Source organism: Armigeres subalbatus, chromosome 2 (assembly GCF_024139115.2).
Source record: "Armigeres subalbatus isolate Guangzhou_Male chromosome 2, GZ_Asu_2, whole genome shotgun sequence".
NCBI lineage: Eukaryota > Metazoa > Arthropoda > Insecta > Diptera > Culicidae > Armigeres > Armigeres subalbatus.
The window spans coordinates 1,847,989-1,867,902 of NC_085140.1; the positions used below are offsets into that span (position 1 = coordinate 1,847,989).

Sequence of the window (19,914 nt, forward strand, 5' to 3'; positions counted from 1 at the left end):
AATGGTGTGATCTGAATAGGCTACCCATTGCATAATAATATGAGAAATGCCATTTCTTCTCCAAAAGTCATTTTTAAACATTTTCATAAGAAAATTATTTTGAACTTTTTAGTGGAATGTCAAGATACAATTAAGTGGTGGAATTTAATGGGATTGTACAAACTCGTCCTATGACAAGTGAACATTTTCATGCTAGAATTAGAGGCGAAGAATTGTACAGTTGCGTTATAATAAGGCAGGCGTATTTTTTTTTACAGAATGATAGCCAGCGTAGGGAAGGGTTTCTATCAACGAGGACCGTTCTTGTTTTAATACTTTATTAGAATGATTTTTTCTTAATTATTAGATTATTTGAGCTCATCACTGGAGTACTGTCCGTATGCCATTAGATGGTTGTTTTACGTGATTTTCACTCATTTTGTATCGATTTTATTTATAGTCACCAAAAAATACGCTCTGCTAGCTTTAAATATAATTGCATATTGTTCGGCAATCCGACTGTACGAAACATATTTTTTGTTAAATATCTAGACTGTGCATATGCACAGCGCATGTTATTTTTAATTTAAAAAATCTACTTAACTGTAATTTTTTTAGGTCTGCCGTATCCACACAAAACTATCTAATCAATACTTTTGCTTCTAACTCTATCATGTACATTTAAGTTTCAAAAAGGACATTAGGGGCCGTCCAGAAACCACGTGGTCATATATGGGGGGAGGGGGGGGTTTGGCAAATGACCACGATAAGCCACATGGGGAGGGGGTGTTGCTCTCGAACCACGTGGTTTTTTTTACACGAAAACTTTTGGTGAATAACAATAGCGGTGTAAAAATACAAATCATTAAAATTTAATGATTAAATATTAAACGCAAAGCGCATCTAAGGGCCTATGCCCACGTAGCGTCTTTTCAACTCAGCGTTAAAAAGACGTAGGTGCGCATGAAAAATCGATAACGCAGCGTCGGTCGCAACGCCGATGCATATCTGCATTATTTGATCATCTTAGCCTAAGGTCCTATATCCATACATAAATAAACGAAAAAACAGATTGCGATTCAGTCTCAATTTCCACAAAAAAAATTTGGGTAGGAAAAATGGGAAAATATTTTAAAAAAAAATCCGCCGCAGATGGTTTTTGGCATCACGCCGCCGACACTTTTTCATCAGCGGACTACAGCTACAATTTTGAAAAATGTTATGTTTTTACAATAATCCAAGAAAAAATCTTAAGAAGAAAAATTCAAAAGAATTTTTTGTGGATATTCAGGAAACATCAAGTAAAGAAATTTCCTGTAAAAACTTTGACATTACTTCATACAATACTGATAAAGTGCTGGCTTTCAGATTTTTTTTTGAACAATTCTCTCTGAAAAATTTTGCTTGGAAATTTTGCTACAAATTAGTAATGAAACAAAAACAAAACATCTCCAGTGTCAATTCCGAAAAAAATTCCTTAAAACTCCGAAAAAAAATCCATGTGAATTCTGTCTGAAAATTAAAAACAGTCCTGTGGGAAATACATATAATTTTCGGTGGAAAAACATTCTAATGAATTTCTTCGACAAATTCTTCCGAATCTTCACCAGAAATTCTTCTTCATTTACAAAAGAAGTTTTTCGAACATTCAACACTTCAAAATGTTCAGTCTCCAGTTAGCCTTGCGAGCAAAGGCGTAGGATTGCCAATCCGGAGATGACGAGTTTGATTCTCGTTCCTGTCTAGGATGTTTTCGGGTGGAAACATTGTCGACACCCTAGGTAGAGTGTATCCATCGTACTTGCTACACAAGATATATAATCGTGCAATCGCTGGCAGATAAAAGCTTTCAATTTATAACTGAGGAAATGCTAATAGAATATAAATAGAATATGAAGTTGAAAGCAGACCAACTTCCAGTTGGAATATGGAGCCAATGTCACATAAAACACTGATATTCCATTGTTTTTTTTTTCAATTATGGAATTTTGAAATGAAAATTTTTCGTTATACATTTTTACGCTCGTTGTGAGTTCTATCACATTTTTTCAAATTTTCCAAATATTTTTTTATTCGAGGCATTATTTAGAATTTCCACGGAAGAGTCTATGGATTACCTTCAAAAAATTCTTTGGATTTTCAAACAATAAATCTTTAGAATTCTCCACTCTTGAACCAGAAATCATTTCAAAATTTCATCGGGAATTCATTCTTCTTCGGGAAGAATTGATTTCTTTGTAGGTTCAGCTAAACATTGCTTTAAATCTTTACCATGCATAGATGCACATGATTTAGAAAGTTTAAGGAATTTACACATCAGAAAATCTTTAAAATAATGATTTAATTTTTTAAGGAATTCCTACTGGAAATGCTTCAAAAGTACAACCTTCACAAGTACTTCAAAAGTACAATTTTTCGTTATTTCCACTTGTAAAACATCGGAATTTCCTCGGGAAATTCATTGTTTGTGATTCAGATGAACTTTTTCGATTTTCTACAGGAAAAATCTCAGGAATTGCCATCGGAAATATTTTGGCATATTCCGAATAATTTCTTTTGAAATTAAAAAACTGCTGAAAATTTCTAAGAATTTCTTTTGGGAAACGAAAAAATTCCAATCAAAATTTAGGAGAATTTCCTTTGAAGATTCATTAAAGTTGCCCAGGATTTTGGAAAAAATCTTTAGAAATTTTGTAAAAAGTAAGCTGGATTTTTTATACTTGAAATTCTTCGGAATTTGATGTTTATTGGAATTTTCATCGTAAATATGCATTTCGGATCCTTCTACGGATTCTTCTAGTTCTTAAAATTTTCTACCGACCATTTTTCGGAATGTCTGAAAAAATGTCGTTGAAATTCTAAAAATTTTCCGGGGAGACTCCGAAAAATTTCTTATCAATATTCCGAAGGGTTTCCCTTGCAACTCCAGAATAATTATTCTTGAAAATTAAGAAGATCTTGGAAATTAAAATTAATCTAAGCAATAAATGTAGACAATAATTTAGGCTTAAGAAGCCTAGTTTTTATGATATTGAATAATTATCATAATTGATCGAAAAAAATTAATAATGCACCTAAATGTTCTAAATGCACAAAATTCAAGTAGTGCGCATGAAAAGGTTATGACATAGAGAAGCTTGCATTTAAAAATTAACATGAAATTCTAAATAAGAACTAAGGAGATTCCTGCGATATGAAAAAAGTTGCAGTGTTCCAGAAAAAACTCTCCAATTCCTAAAATAATCTAGGCTAAAAATAGTGTTATAATAACGCTTGAAATTGAATTCTAAAACAAATCTCAACCCTTTCAGGAATGAAGGGTCATATATGCCCAGCGTTTTAGATTGTCTATAAAATCACAAAAGAAAGCTAGGCCATCATTTTATTTTTGGCCTTTTGTAAAATTGTTCATCTAGATATTGGCTTTACAGAAAAAATATGGGAGCTCAAATTTGACTGATCATGAAAACTCAGATATCCAAAACCTTGGGAAGATTTCTTCGATTCTAAGAGCGTGTAAATAAAGTTTAAATGTTTGAATCATTCTAAACAGATGGGTGGTCAAATAAGATGGGTCATCCTGAAGGTTAAGCCAGTGATTAATATTCAGGAACACGAGATGCTCAAAGTACTTCAAAATGCTCTCAAGTTCAACCCACGAATCTACCAGATCAATCAAGACATTTGTAATGTTCTCATTATCGGTATACACCCAATCCGATGAAATAAGCATATGACCCTAATTTCCATTAACATGAGATTCAAGAGACAAGGTACCCAAAATTATCTTGAGTCAACAGCAAGTTGCGCAATGACTATGAGGTATGTTCGCAAACTGTTTTTGTAGGGCCTTAGAAGCACTGGGTTTACGGACTTGAATGATCAAGTAGTTCAAACATTACGACTTTTGGACGTTTTGTATAACCAAAAAAGTCTGTAGTAGATTGTATAAATAATAATTGAAGTCATATCAACCCAATGGACCTACTGGGATATTATATCATACATCATTCATAAGTTGGTTAATTGGATAAATCGAATGATCCGAACTCCAAAATAACAATTGGTCTATAATACATCCATTTCTCTATGAGTCGCTTATGAAAGGACCATTGACTGAAGCATATTCGAGATGTGGAATAGAAGTTCCTGGAAAATGATTCCAAAGAACCATCAGAGTGACCTAGAAAATATTTCTAGTATGGCATCATTTGCTTCCACGAGTCGATATCAAAATAAAATTTCAATGAAGAATTAGAAATTTTGAGAGATGAGCCAGCTCTGGATTTAAAATCTCTTTAGTAGAGAAAAAATAGAAATTTTCCATAATAAAATAGGAAATTGCCACTAAAGAACAATAATACACACAACAATAATAAATTAGCACTTGTAATAGCAAAAATTGCAATTATGAATCAAGAATTTTCCATAAAGAAATCAAAATGTTCAACGGAAAAATACAAAATTTTCATGAATAAATCAATATTAGCAATGAACAATTAAAAAAAATATTTTATAATTATTTATTTCTAATATTGATGATTCTGAAAACAATACTGAAATTTCTACAGGAATGCTACTCAAAAGAAACAACAGTAGGAGGTTTCATTTGCATCTCTAATATTACATATTAACTTTGTGATTCTCTGATAAGCCTTTCATTGTATAAGTTCAGTTCAGATGCTTCGCTGAGGTTAATATCTTAAGAATTTCCAGTAGCTCCAGAGCTATGGAAGGTCCCAAATACTCTAAGGAATCTATAGGGATATTCAGTGATGAACTTTATAGTTATTCAAAAAAAACACTAATAAAAAGGGATGTTTTGGAAAATTTCTAAACCACTATAAATTTTCTCGAATTTTTATGAGATGTTCGCGAGCCCACATTTTTTTGTATCCTCCTGAAGCATTGAAGGTGTACTAGTTCTAGATATCCTAATACCTGATACACATTACAACATGATAACATAATCAAAATTTTCGACTTCATGAAAATTTATAATTTCCATGCTGGGTTTAGTTTAATTTTGAATCAATTGAAATTGTCCATCTTCAAAATTGATCGAATTAACCATATGTTTTAGTTACATAAGGCTTTTTTTGTACTTGAAAAAAACCACGTGGTCATAGGGGGAGAGGGGTCTGCCAAATGACCACGATAAGCCACATGGGGGAAAGGGGGGTTGAAAATCTTCAAAAATATGACCACGTGGTTTCTGGATGGCCCCTTAGCATTTCCAAATCATTGTAAAATGCGTGAATAATGTACTGCTCACAATCGCATATTTGTCCCATATGAATAGGAAATCCAGCAAAGATGGGACAGATATACGATCATGTGCCGTATATTCATTTCATTAAATAAAATATGTGACTCTTGGTGGGCGTGGGAGCATCCATCGCATATGCTGTTGTTGGTCGATGGTACAACAGCAGTACCTATAGAGTAGAGTGGGGTAAGAGTACGCACTTAGTTTTCAATCGATCATGTGGCCCTTATGAAGCAAGCTTCTGCATATCAAATCAATGTCGATGATTCATATACTCTTCGTATATGTTACCCAGCGGAAAAAATGTTGAAATTATTGAGATTCGTTTTAGTATAACCCTTATTGCAAGACAAGTGAAAAACGCATTCTTACCCCACCGGTGGGGTAAGAGTGCATTGGGTGGCGTGAGAGTACGCATTTATCCAATCATGTGCTTTAATTGTTTAATGAACATATATTAAGGAATGTTTCAAGATTACGTAACTCTAAAAGGGGGGGGGGTTCTAGAAATGTGCACTTTCAAACGAAAAACCATTGTTTTTTATGTACAAAAAAAACTACAAAGGTAAAAATATATCAGGCCTCGCTGGCTTAAACAAAGGAATTTTCCTTAAAGAAAGTCCACCAATCACGTAACGTTAAATTTGGCTATTTCATCACCCCTCCCCCTATCTTACAGTTTTTGTATGAATCCTCTAAAAATTATATGGATCGTCATACATCTCGCAACCCCTCCCTTCTAAATGTTGCGTAATTTATGGATGTTTCTTTTGATTAAATTAAATTAAATTGTGTTTCGTATTATGTTAAGATGTACACCAAGTCCAAATACAATTTCATTATTTCGCTTCAGTGCTTTGTTCGCTAAGTCCTTTCTAACACCAAATTACTTCAACTTATCCTTAAAACTTGTGATAATTATCGATTTCTGTCCCTTTTTTCTTAGTTGTGGATCTTTACGCTTTGGAAGCAGTCTTATTTCGGTCGGAGATACGGGTTTGACATCAGAACTTGGAGATTCACATGCCTACTCTTGCCCCACCCGTTCTTGCGTACTTTTACCCCACAGTCCCAACATTTATTCAAGTAATGGTTCTCACTTCTTGGAAAACCAACCGGATTCGTGTTCTGCACCATAAAGTACTTTATACAATAGGTTATCGAAATGGTATAATGTTCACGTGATTGAACGTATATATGGTAATGAAAAACTAGTTGCGGAAAATATTTTTAGCAAAAAATTATCGAAGTCCATATCTCCCTTGTTGTTTATTCAAATCGTTCACAATTACACATGATAATAGTTGGCCAGAATACCTGTCAAACTGATGCAGTGCTGCTAGTTTATCTTTTTTTATTACTTCAAAAAATCAAAAACGTACTCTTACCCCACGCGGACTCTTGCCCCACTCTACTCTACTGCCGCTAACCGCAAGTCGAGCACATATTGATATGGACGCCATATACAGATGTGCTCGACTTGCGGTTAACGGCAGTATACTTTGTGCTTTTTTCATCTTCAAGGTGGCTAAGTTGGTCATGATCTTAAAAGCGAATAAAAATATCTTAGCTTGAAACACCCAAAAGGACAAGCTCTTCCAGAAGGCAAATTTTGAAATTGAAAAAATCATAACTCTGTTCGCTTTCAACTTTCAACCAATCAATGTGAAATTTTGAGACAAGCCCAACACACAAATTATGCTGAACAAGCTAGTTTTTTAGCTGAAGAAGGCTGTTTTTGGTTAAAAAAAGCACTCTAACAGCTTCCAATGTCTGTTGGGAGGTCCAGTTTTTTCTTCTAGTTTCGATTCCACTAGTTGTGTCCAGATTCCGTATGGTTAAGGAATTATTCCAGATTCCGTTGGCGATATGGCATTGGCCCGATATGGCATTTGGGGTATTACGATAAAAACTTATTTTTTTATATGGAACTCTTCTCAAGCTTTTACCAAAAACAAAGCTATACTAGATACGGTTGTATTAGGGATTTTTCTAATTTTTTGAAGTGCTTATAAGCTTCTCAAGGATGTCCCCAAATGCCACTCCCGGAACATCTCGGAGCGCCCCGAAGGAACTTGTAGAAATGGTCATTTTCATATTTGCATTAAAACATGTCATGCGATAGCTCTATCTTCATGGTTTCTCACGAATAATTATCTGAAGATCTTATAAAGGACAATAGGAGATCGTCAGTTGCATTCTACCAAAAAATCCGCTTGAGGCACTTTCAAAACATGTTAACAACAGCCACTACACCTGATGGTATAATTGCAATATTTCCATTATCAGGCGACAGGTGGTGTTGCTGCGTGTTTGTATTAATGTAATATTGCATATACACTAGTGACATCTGCTGTTCGATATCGTTAGCTTTCAATGTTCCTTCCACACACACGAGGTGGAGAACAATCTTGAAGAAATTAAAAGTATACAGCTAGAATTTATTATGGAAGTACAATGAAATCTCTTTTATTGTTTAGAACTGCAAAACAAGTCGTGGTACAAAAAATCTAAAAATTATTTGTTGCTTTTTGACCTAGCTTTCATATTGATGCGATGCGTAGTTGATGAGAACGGATGATTTGTCCATACAAGGAAATTCATTTTACTTTAAATGTTGTGGCGCCATCTCGTTCAAACAGCACCTTTGTCTTTGCCCTATTGACCTGAACTGCCACTTCCGGAATATCACGAAGTACCCGAGGGGACCAGTATAAGGGGACATTTCCTATTAAAGACCAAAAGGTTGTCATGCGACAACTCATTCTTCATGGTTTAAAAAAAATCGTCTGGTAAGTTTGTAAAATGTAAGAGAAATCATTCGCCACTTCCGAAACATGAAGGGAACCTGCAGGAATGAACATTTTCATTTTTGCAATAAAACATGTCATGCGACTGCACTATCTTCAAGGTTATTTACGAATTATCATTTGATGATCTTATAAGTGACAATTGACCCCATTGGCCACTGTCTGAATATCATTTAGTACCCCGGGGGAACGTATAGAAGCGGATATTCCAGTTTTTAAAGAAAAACGTGGCCTGGGACAGCTCGTTATTTATGGTTATACACAAATAATTTAGTGGTAAGTCTATAAAGTGCGGAAGAATTCATTCGTCACTTCCGGAACCTCACAGAGTTCCGTCGCGTAACCTACAGGTATTGACAATTCCGTTTCTGCACCAAAATATGTCATGCGACAGCTTTACCCTTTACCCTTAAGAATACGCAGCTGGAAGTGACACTTCCAACGGAAGAGCAGCTAGGCGCAGCATCTCTTGAAGATGGCTGGAGAGATATTCGATCCGCCATTGGTAGCACCGCAACCGCTGCACTTGGCACGGTGCCCCGGATCAGAGAAACGACTGGTATGACGGCGAATGTGAGCAGTTAGTGGAAGAGAAGAATGCAGCATGGGCGAGATTGCTGCAACACCGCACGAGGGCGAACGAGGCACGATATAAACAGGCGCGGAACAGACAAAACTCGATTTTCCGGAGGAAAAGCGCCAGCAGGAAGATCGAGACCGTGAAGAAACGGAGCAACTGTACCGCGCTAATAACACACGAAAGTTCTATGAGAAGTTAAACCGTTCACGTAAGGGCCACGTGCCACAGCCTGATATGTGTAAGGACATAAACGGGAACCTTCTTACGAACGAGCGTGAGGTGATCCAAAGGTGGCGGCAGCACTACGAAGAACACCTGAATGGCGATGTGGCAGACGAAGATGGCGGTATGGTGATGGACCTGGGAGAACGCGCGCAGGACATAATTCTACCGGCTCCGGATCTCCAGGAAATCCAGGAGGAGATTGGCCGGCTGAAGAACAACAAAGCCCCTGGGGTTGACCAACTACCAGGAGAGCTATTTAAACACGGTGGTGAGGCACTGGCTAGAGCCCTGCACTGGGTCATTACCAAGATTTGGGAGGAGGAAGTTTTGCCGCAGGAGTGGATGGAAGGTGTCGTGTGTCCCATCTACAAAAAGGGCGATAAGTTGGATTGTAGCAACTACCGCGCAATCACATTGCTGAACGCCGCCTACAAGGTACTCTCCCAAATTTTATGCCGTCGACTAGCACCAACTGCAAGGGAATTCGTGGGGCAGTACCAGGCGGGTTTTATGGGCGAACGCTCCACCACGGACCAGGTGTTCGCCATTCGCCAAGTACTGCAGAAATGCCGCGAATACAACGTGCCCACACATCATCTATTCATCGACTTCAAAGCCGCATATGATACAATCGATCGGGACCAGCTATGGCAGCTAATGCACGAACACGGTTTTCCGGATAAACTGACACGGTTAATCAAAGCGACGATGGATCGGGTGATGTGCGTAGTTCGAGTTTCATGGGCATTCTCGAGTCCCTACGAAACCCGCAGAGGGTTACGGCAAGGTGATGGTCTTTCGTGTTTGCTATTCAACATCGCTTTGGAAGGGGTAATACGAAGAGCAGGGATTAACACGAGTGGTACAATTTTCAATAAGTCCGTTCAGCTATTTGGTTTCACCGACGACATTACATTGATATTAAGGCACGTAACTTTGATAAAAACATACATCAGCCTGAAAAGGGAAGCTAAGCGGATTGGACGAGTCATCAACACGTCGAAGACGATGTACACGATAGGAAGAGACTCAAGAGAGGACAATGTAAGACACCCACCGCGAGTTATCGGTGGTGACGAAATCGAGGTGGTAGAATAATTTGTGTACTTGGGCTCACTGGTGACTGCCGAAAATGACACCAGCAGATAAATTCGGAGACGCATAGTGGCTGGAAATCGTACGTACTTTGACTCCGCAAGACGCTCCGATCGAATAGAGTTCGCCGCCGTACTAAACTGACAATCTACAAAACGCTAATTAGACCGGTAGTCCTCTACGGACACGAGACTTGGACGATGCTCGTGGAGGACCAACGCGCACTTGGAGTTTTCGAAAGGAAAGACACCATGGACCGAGCCGAATGGAGAAGACTCTTATATACCGCACAGGCCACTTCGGCCTTAGTCTGAATAAATAATAAATAATGACAGCTTTACCCTCATGGCTTCTCACGAATAAATCTCTGGTGATTCTATAGAGGACAATTGACCTTACTGGCCATATTCGGATCATTATGGAGTGCTCCAGAGGGACCTTATTTATTTGCTCAAGCTAAGGCCGGAGTGGTCTGTGCAGTGCATAAAAATCTTTTCCATTCAGCTCGGTCTACGGCTGCACGTCGCCACTAACCAGTCTACGGAGGGTTCGCAAATCGTCCTCCACCTGATCGATCCACCTAGCTCGCTGCGCACCTCACGTTCTTGTGCCTGTCAGATTGTTGTCGAGAACCATTTGCACCGGATTTCTATCCGACATCAATATTATTATCTTTATTACCGGTATTTTCAGTCCGTGGCTGATTCTCCCAACAGCTAATGCAACTCGTAGTTCATTCGCTTCATCCACGAATCGTCCGTCATCTGCACCTCGCCATAGATGGTACGCAGCACTTTCCTTTCGAAAACTTCAAGTGCGCGTTGGTCCTCCAAGAGCATCATCCAGGTCTCCTGACCTTAGAGGAATACCGGTCTAATGAGCGTTTATAGATAGTCAGTTTTGTACGGCAGTGAACTCTTTAGTGTTGGTAAGATCTAAAATTATCAAATCTCATCGGCGATTCAAATCATGCGTGAGTCAAATCCCATCAGAGTCATGGCCCTGAGAATCACTCATAATTCGAGTTGCGATTTGCATCATTGTATGAATTTTACGTGTTCTTCATTGTTCTTTTCGGTCAGTGAGTGTAAAAAATGCGATTCTGTCGGAGAAACTAAAACGCGATGCTCTCCCTACAGAATCGCAAGCGAGTTAGCCTGTACATGCGGTCTTGATGATTGAGATTTGAGCATGAGCATGAGCTGCCGACTATTGCCTCTGGCCTCCTAGGCGGAGACCTGAACAACCCACCTCTTGCGAAGAGGTTGTCGCCTACACTACTACCACTAGTTGAAGAAGAATTGACTTGGTTTTCCATTTTGATCCCACAAGTTACTCGGGAAAAGAGGTCCACCACGCCAGAGCCCAGCATGACGCGGTAAGGGGCAATTACTGTGGAGGGTGCCCAGGTACCCCACAGGCTTTGTTAAAGGCCTAGCTCATTATTTCAATGGCCATGCATCCCCTCGGCACGGTTCGCTTAACGCTTTGGGATTAGGGGTTAGGTACGATGGTTCCCTTTGTTCGCACCCCCTCACTCTAGCTGATGTCAGAAGGACAACAGTGCCCAGGCTGCACTACCAGCTAAGTACAAAACCCTTAGCTGGCGGTGGATTGTCATCGGAAGACCCGTGGAAGCGTGAGATTGGAACTTGTGATTACCAGAGCTGTGTAGGTCGCTCCTTCCCAGATGTCAACTCACCATTTCGCAGCCTGTCTGTGTGTGGGTGTGTGTCTGTGTGTGTACAACATTTTTAGACACTCTTTTTAGAACTTAACATTGGCCGAATCACTCGCAACAAGCTCCAATCGACGGGTAGTCCTGTTCCATTGTTTGCTATTAAAAATTGGATTAGAAGCTATGACCGTTTTTATGCGTTAATCTAATGGTAATACTTCTTGACCTTCCATGACCTAAGTAAAAGTCCTGTAACTTGTAGGCTATCGTAACAAATAAATATACTTGTTAATCTGTAGATTAAAAACCCTGATTGATCCACCTAGCGGTGTTTGTGCCTTTCTCGTATATTAGATATACTAAAAAAATTAGTGAGAATTTCTTAGCGTGTTTTTTTTTGTATAAAAATCGTATTTTGACCATAACTTTTGATCCCATAGTCCGATCTGGTCAATTTTCAATAGGAAACAATGGGACAGAATTCCCCGTCGAATGCAACTTATTACCTGCACACACATACACACAGACATACATCATCTCAATTTGTCGAGCTGAGTCGATTGGTATATAACACTATGGGTCTCCAGACCTTCTATCACAAAATCGTCTTGGAAGTGAATATATAGCCTTTTCGTTACACCTTGGTGTACGAGAAAGGCAAAAAACACTTTAATAAAGAAAAAAATAAATAAATATGCTTATACCGTGACATGCCCTATCACCGTGGGGTTAAGGACGTGTCCACAATAAATTCGCTATATAAAATTCAATTTGTAACAATCATCCTTGAAAACTATGTCGTTTTATCAATATTAAATATATTCGAAGGGAAAACTATGTCTTGTACTTCAACTCATAAAAAATGAAGAAAATAGTGTACGACATTTGACTTATGAATATGCCTAATACCGCGTACATTCCGATGAAGATTCCAAATACCGCACAGAAAATTGCCTAATACTGTGCCCTATCAAACAAGCTCAAATGATGAACTTCAATTGAATTATTAGGTCATAACAAAAATTACTATTTTACACAGATACCTACTGGAAAAAGAATCATTTCCTCGGGAAGTTAGCAACTTCTCAATATTGACAATTTAAAAGCGCTTATTGATTTTTCATATAAATTTACTTTACATTTATTTAGATTTATTTAGATTAGATTATTTAGATAGATTTAGACTACATTTGTAAAGGAAACTGTACAGGAAAAATATTTACGTCAATAGTCTGTGGTAAATATCACATAAATGATATCGTATTCGTATGTACTGAACGACACAATAAAGACGTTTTGTGTGTTCATTAGATGTAAACCATCTTCAAGTCTTCCAACAGCAGTTTCTCTTTGGTGAAGTACTGGAATAATACATATCGAAATATGTAATTCATCTGAGAGATGCTCCCCTAGGTATCTTACGCATAAAATGTCGTAGATAGCTAACATGAATGTTTCATTACCTATACGATATTGTCTAGTAGTCTATGTACCCAATGTGATGGTTACGTTTTATTTTTCTGAGTATCAACTTTACGGTGGGTATAATAGCCTAGTCACGGTATTAGGCACTACTGGCGAAGAAGATGGCCTAATACCGCGACAATTGTTTTGATCAATAAAAGTGCACAAGCAAGAATTTTAAATACCATTTCAGTACCCAGCTCATATTTTATAGCCGTGAAAATTTGCTCAATGAGATATTAGAAGTAAACAAAATATCATAAAAAATAAGTTACAAGACTTAGAAATATAACCATAATTTTAATCGTTTTGCTAAGCGGATAAAAATTTTGGCTGGTCGAGCCATACATTTTTACATATATTTTTTAGCGCCTAATTTACGTCACAAATACCCACAATAATAATGTGCTAACATTTTCTGCTATATATTTGTGCATTTCATCAAATAATGTGATGAGTAACAGACAGTACCTCTATATTCAACAATTTGGATAAAATCCACGGTATTAGGCAATGCGCGGAATTAGGGCAGGTCACGGTACTTCTCGAGAAATGCAATATCCTTAATTGAATCAATTCTTTATTCATGCAACATTACAACAAAAACATATTTTACATTTTTAGGTGATTTGCTCCTCATTTTAAACAATCAATCATCAATCAAATTAAACAACAGCTGTTTTACTCATCTGTTGATCGAGTGTATGTGAAACGCTGCCATTTGAAGGAATTGAACCTTGATAATCGCTCTCATGATCCTGACTGTGTTCAGCTGCCTCGAGTTTTTGATTTTTTAGTCTGAGCTCGAACACTTGCGTAATGGCTTCCCGAAAACATAAGAAGTTGTAATCTATCACTCCTTGTCGAGAAAAGTTTTCTTCTCGTATGATGCAAACCAAAGCTAAAAATTTGTTCACTTCCCGGAGATACAATATCGTACTGTTATTCATTTTGATAAGGCTGGAGCTATGGTTATCGAAGGCAGCAACATCAGGATCGTCCTTAGATCTATAGGAACGTAATTATGAAAATAAATAAGTTATGAATGCAGATTGCTGTAGAATATATACTAACCCATAGATACAAGACAGGTCTATGACAACGTCAATCATATCGCAGCATAATTCATAACTTTGCATATCTACTGGAGAACAATCAGTTGCTATATAAATTTTAGATACCACATCAAACAGAAAGGCTTTCTCAATCCCAGAATTCTGAAAAAAACAGATCGATTTGTTATCTTAACATGCCACAGAATCATGTACAGCTGTATACTTGCCGAAATAAAGATGTTGAGCAGATTTTCAAGCGTTGGCAACTGTGGGATTAGCTTTTGAACAACTTTCGAGAAGGCCTCAAATATCGAATGGTCATAAATAGATGTAAGGTGGAAGCTCAGGTGAACACCTTCTAATCCAGCATCAGCCAAATCATCCGTAGCTCGAGAATGGATGTTTCTCTGTGACTCCATTTTTGAATCATCACTAACGCCGTCTACTTTATGGATAAAAACTTCAAACTTGATCCTAGGATTCACTTTGTGTGCCTTAGTTACTGTTTGATTGAGTTTGGCCAGGGCTTCGATATATTCATCTTGAGCATCAATCACAAAAACTAATGCTCCACAGCCACCAAATATTATGTCGGAATCAAAAGTGGGATCGAAAAAATCTATCTGTCCCGGGAAATCCCAGATTTGAAACTGCACAAAGCTGCTATTATTTATGTCATCTTTGACGATTTTGTTTGTCGACTCCAGAAATAATGTTTCGTTTGGGGACATTTTATGGAAAACCACCTTCTGGATCGAGCTTTTTCCTGATCTACGGAGACCCATTAGAAGAATGCGAGGTTTATCTTCGACCGAACGAGAGGTATTGTCCTCATGATCAAAGTTTCCGTAACCAAAATCTTTCGGGAACGATCCAACCTGATAGCCAATTTGTTCTTCCTCATCTTGATAACTCTGTCATGGGGCGAGTATTGAAATTTTAAAACACAATTTGACGCAAACTACCGAAACTAGCACTTACCATTGTGTATAAAGAATAAAAACTCTTTTATTCAAATTACAATTTTCACGATCGTACACCTTATCGGACACAAAAGTGATAACAATTCAGCAGAACAATTTCACAGGGCTATGATTTGAATAATAAAGCGCAATCAACTTTGTACTGTCATTTTAGGGAGCAATATTTGAAAAAAGCGTAATGTTGTACGCTACGACGTTTAAGCTATTAACGGGACGGTAAGACATAAATGTCACTAATGAATAAAAAACGATTATGTACTAACTAGTACCTTTAGAAATTAATAATAAATTATTAACCAAATTATTTGGTTTCACAACTTACTCAATCGAAATTTCATATAATTAAAACAAAAAACCATTACGTCATTTTCTAATGTAAACGCACACTAAATGAATGCGTTCATTTCAGACGAAAAAAAAATCTTCGTGTTTATACTAATGACACACTGGTGGCTTGACGGCATTCGTTCAAGAAATGAGTACCATACCTATTATTGACATCATTAAAATATTGTACCATGGTTTTCCACGTTGTACCAGCAACGTTGTACAACTTGTGCCAAGGTATACGAATACCACCAGTGTATCATAAGTATAAGATAGCTTTGGAATCGTTTTCTTGCCGTCTTGTACTGACTTACTTGTACTAAAGAAAATAAAAATGCTCATTATTGATATATAAATTTGATAAATTTTATGCTATTCTTTTACGTATTAAATTTAATTTCCCACAGACTTCAGACTTCATGTGCTCAATCAAATTACAACCAAAAATGAGTTAAAAATTTAGGATGATTATTTAAATATCAAAAGTCATCGTTTAAGCATAGGGGAGCGAAAAAGTCAAAAATTGAATTACTCTAATGTTTTAATACAAAGTTCCAATTCCCTGTAGATTTTGGCTTTTATAATGTTTCCATATGTGTGTCTTGTAATGATCAGAAAGGGGAACATGTTTTATCACTCTAATATGAAATTTTCTGATTCTACAAAAAAAAGTAATACCTTAACACACAGTTTAACGCAAAACAACTAAGGGCCGATTTCTTCACCTCCGCTTAGTGCTTAAACCAGGTTTAAGCGTATGGGTAAGCGCCGCTTAGGAGTTAAGCGGAGGTGAAGAAATTGGCCCTAAGTATTTATAAAAATTTAGGAATAATTTCAATACTAATTTTTGACTTTTCAACATGTTTATCAGTTGAACGAAGTATAAAGTAAATTGCAAAAAACAGTCAGATAGGTAGTGAGTGAGTGCTAGTAATGGACCCCTACCGACTGTTATACACGAATTATGCCTCCCCCCCTTTATTTACATGTTTCATTTCCTCATGATCCTAGTGCCTATTTTGGACCCCCCCCCCCTCTTGTGTGTTAGTAATAGACGCTTTAGCGTATTTACATTTATACCTTAACACACAGTTTAACGCAAAACCACTAAGTATTTATAAAAATTTAGGAATAATTTCAATACTAATTTTTGACTTTTCAACATGTTTATCAGTTGAACGAAGTATAAAGTAAATTGCAAAAAACAGTCAGACAGGTAGTGAGTGAGTGCTAGTAATGGATCCCTACCGACTGTTATACACGAATTATGCCTCCCCCCTTTATTTACATGTTTCATTTCCTCATGATCCTAGTGCCTATTTTGGACCCCCCCCCTCTTGTGTGTTAGTAATAGACGCTTTAGCGTATTTACATTTATAAATTAGTTAATATAGCTAATTTTATATTTCCCATGCTATAACAAATGTATGGAACTGCTGTTCTGATACATGAAGCAACTCCATCCGACGGAAACTTGCAGAAAATAGTCGATTCCAGCGTTTAATCTTGGGTTTTGTTCTGTGAGTCTATTATACGCACGGGTTCCATTACTAGCACTCACTTCTTACATGGAACGTTTTTTTTACCGGACTCGTACACAAATTATGAAATATATATCTAGTATCTAGTAGTATCGCGTATAGATAGTTTATTTTTTTATTGTTTAGAAATTTCAATGTGTATATTAAGTATCAGCGTCGAGTGAGGAATCATCATCACTAGGTGGATAGTTCTGAATCCTCTAATTTATTCATTGTATAGCGCGCGATTCAATAATTCTCTCCATTCAAAAGGTGCATAAATTACAACCATACTTTCATTGCGACTATAATCATTGGTTAGATAACATCGCTCCGAATAGCAATGCATTGGCTAAACTCGATTTTTCTGATTTTCGTAATATATCTTGGTAATTTTATGAAGCTTTGCGTATTTGCTCAAAATGGGTAAGTTTTTTTTTCAAATTATAAAATTATAAATCATAAAATATCTTGATAGTTGCAACGTTAGAGATAAATGAGATTGAATTGATTTATTGAAAAATAAAACAAGTGTTCACAAATCAAAACAAATCAAACAATTGAATGTTACTATTTATTGTTATAGCATATTGTTAACACAATGAATGCATTTTTCAATTATTATTTTTCTTCAATAAATTTACAGACAGCCCCCTAACGATGGATTGGTTTTTGGATCCCTAGCGGCTAATACAACAAATAATGCAAATCCAAAGACAACCAATAACGAAGGATCAAAGATTCCAGTTGAAGCACGGTTTTGAACAGTTCAACTACCAATGAATAATTTGAAACAAATTATTAATTTTATAATGATACATATGTTTTGCAATTCCAGATCGTGAATCGGTAATACTTGATAACAGTTCGTGAGATAAAAGTAATAAACGACCTACAATATATACCAGAAAAATTAGTGCTGTAATGATCATTACATCACTCAGATGAGTTGCATAAAAAAACTTGAGTTACAAAAAAAAACTGATATAACGGAAATAACAATGGATCATAAAGTTACCGACATAACACATAGAATATTTAGCTATCAAAATCATCGTCACGAGAACATTAACAGCATCTGTTGTTTACCCTTAGTTAGGTAAATTCAAGCCAGGCGTCGCTAGTGAACAACCCTAGCAGCACACGTGTTCCACGTAGGTTATTGTAACTTATATGTGACCAGATCGGGGGCCCTCCTTATTCGTGCGGTAAGACGCGCAGTTACAAAGCAAGACCATGCTGAGGGTGGCTGGGTTCGATTCCCGGTGCCGGCCAGGCAATTTTCGGATTGGAAATTGTCTCGACTTTTCTCGAGTATCATCGTGCTAGCCTCATGATATACGAATGCAAAAATGGTAACTTGGCTTAGAAACCTCGCAATTAATAACTGTGGAATTGTTGAATGAACACTAAGCTGATAGGCGGCTCTGTCCCAGTGTGGGGATGTAATGCCAATAAGAAGAAGAAAAAGAAGAAGATGTGACCAGATCGAGTGACAACCAAGTTGCTGTAACCAATTTTGTTTGACTTGAGCTTCTTGGATAACATCAAACTTAAACAAAATCGATACCTACGCCACATGTGGTCTATTGGCCTAGAAGATAGATTAACAAGTAAATCACTGTACGATGAATACATGCAATACAATAATTCGCTGGTTGGGATTTCATTACTTGGACCTTTTTAGTTGGGCCTTCGTTGGCTGGGACATATCCTAACTATAAGCAACCATACGTCAATATTCTATGCAAACGCTGAAAATGGGTTTTGGTGTCACTGGACATCATTTGTGATGTTCAAGTCGAAATACACGTGTTCAAATGGCTGTCAGATGACCAAACTTTCGTTAGTTGAGTCGAGATTGTGGTCCAACCAGCGAATAGCGACTGTAGTTTTATGACGGATTTGACAGGTTTTGGCATATTATTTCCTGGGGGTTTTCGGATTACGCCATTCATGATAATATTTAACTCGATAATTAATATGATAAATGGCGTAATCTGAATAAACTATTACGAGGGCAATGTAATATGAGATTGTTCGTTTACAGCTCCTTTTTCTTTCTTTCTTTTTGGCATTACATCCCCAACTGAGACATTGCCGTCTCGCAGCCTCATTAAATACTTTTACATTTGTGAACTGCGATCTTTCTTAGCTAAGTAACCATTTTTGCATTTGTATATCATGAGGCTAACACGATGAAACTTTTCTGCCCAGGGAAGTCGAGAAAATTTCCAACCTGAAAATTTATTAGACCGGACCGGGAATCTAAACCAGCCACCTTCAGCATGGTCTTGCTTTGAAGCCGCACATTATATCGCACGGCAGCCAAAAGTTGCTTCGTTTACAGTTGCTAACCTTAAGGACAAGCATCACAGATTCCAAAACAAAATTCACTGGCGTTTTCAAGGGGACATGACTTAATATGAAAGCATCGCACAACTGTCGTTTTTATTATTCCATGCATGCTGCGACGCAGCAAAGCTGAAATAATAAAAATAAAAGTTGTCCGCTGCCTCCGTGTTGAGTGGTGTGCCCTTGAAAACGCGAGTGAAGTTAATTTTGGATTCTGTGATGCTTGTCCTTAAAGGGGGATTCAAATGTGAAGTCCGCTACTTGGCAAATAGAAGCATAAGTAATAGCTACTGGCGCTATAGTCAATTAAATTATTTTGCCAACTTATGCTTCAACAAGCTTCAATTCGAAGTCGAGTCAAGTACGAGACACTGAAGACGGCCTCACTGTTTAGGTCGAAATATGTATCTGTCAAGATACAATTAAGCGATGGAATTCAATGAAATTGTACAAACTCGTTTTATGACAAGTGAAGACATTCCATTAAAAAGCTCAAAATAATTTTCTTAACATTATGTATCATGTTGTGCATGTTTGGTTTCATCACCAACATCGGTTTGAAACTTGTAGTACT

At 37.2% G+C, this 19,914-nt stretch overlaps 2 protein-coding genes and 1 long non-coding RNA gene across 3 annotated transcripts in view; 1 reads left to right on the forward strand and 2 right to left on the reverse strand.

The window, feature by feature from the left end:
- LOC134217426 (uncharacterized) overlaps window positions 1-19,914 on the reverse strand; it is a 99,538-nt gene that overhangs the window by 29,116 nt on the left and 50,508 nt on the right. The gene's annotated exons all lie outside the window — the stretch shown is intronic.
- Window positions 13,664-15,442, reverse strand: LOC134213927 (ras-related GTP-binding protein C). The gene is made up of 4 exons (XM_062693390.1): window positions 15,137-15,442; window positions 14,383-15,069; window positions 14,175-14,317; window positions 13,664-14,108 (listed from the first exon to the last, which is right to left on the reverse strand). Exons 1-4 carry the CDS (start codon window positions 15,137-15,139, stop codon window positions 13,766-13,768), a joined length of 1,176 nt encoding a protein of 391 aa, XP_062549374.1. The 5' UTR covers window positions 15,140-15,442; the 3' UTR covers window positions 13,664-13,765.
- LOC134213928 (uncharacterized) lies at window positions 17,302-17,898 on the forward strand. The gene is made up of 2 exons (XR_009979574.1): window positions 17,302-17,411; window positions 17,632-17,898. It is a non-coding gene; the product is annotated as an uncharacterized LOC134213928 (long non-coding RNA).

Excerpts from the sequence above, each read along its gene's own strand:
- LOC134213927 (XM_062693390.1), bottom strand. Across the intron at positions 14,318-14,382 it reads TGCTCAACATCTTTATTTCG|AATTCTGGGATTGAGAAAGC; the intron begins GCAAGTATACAG and ends TGTTTTTTTCAG. Across the intron at positions 14,109-14,174 it reads GACCTGTCTTGTATCTATGG|ATCTAAGGACGATCCTGATG; the intron begins GTTAGTATATAT and ends ACGTTCCTATAG.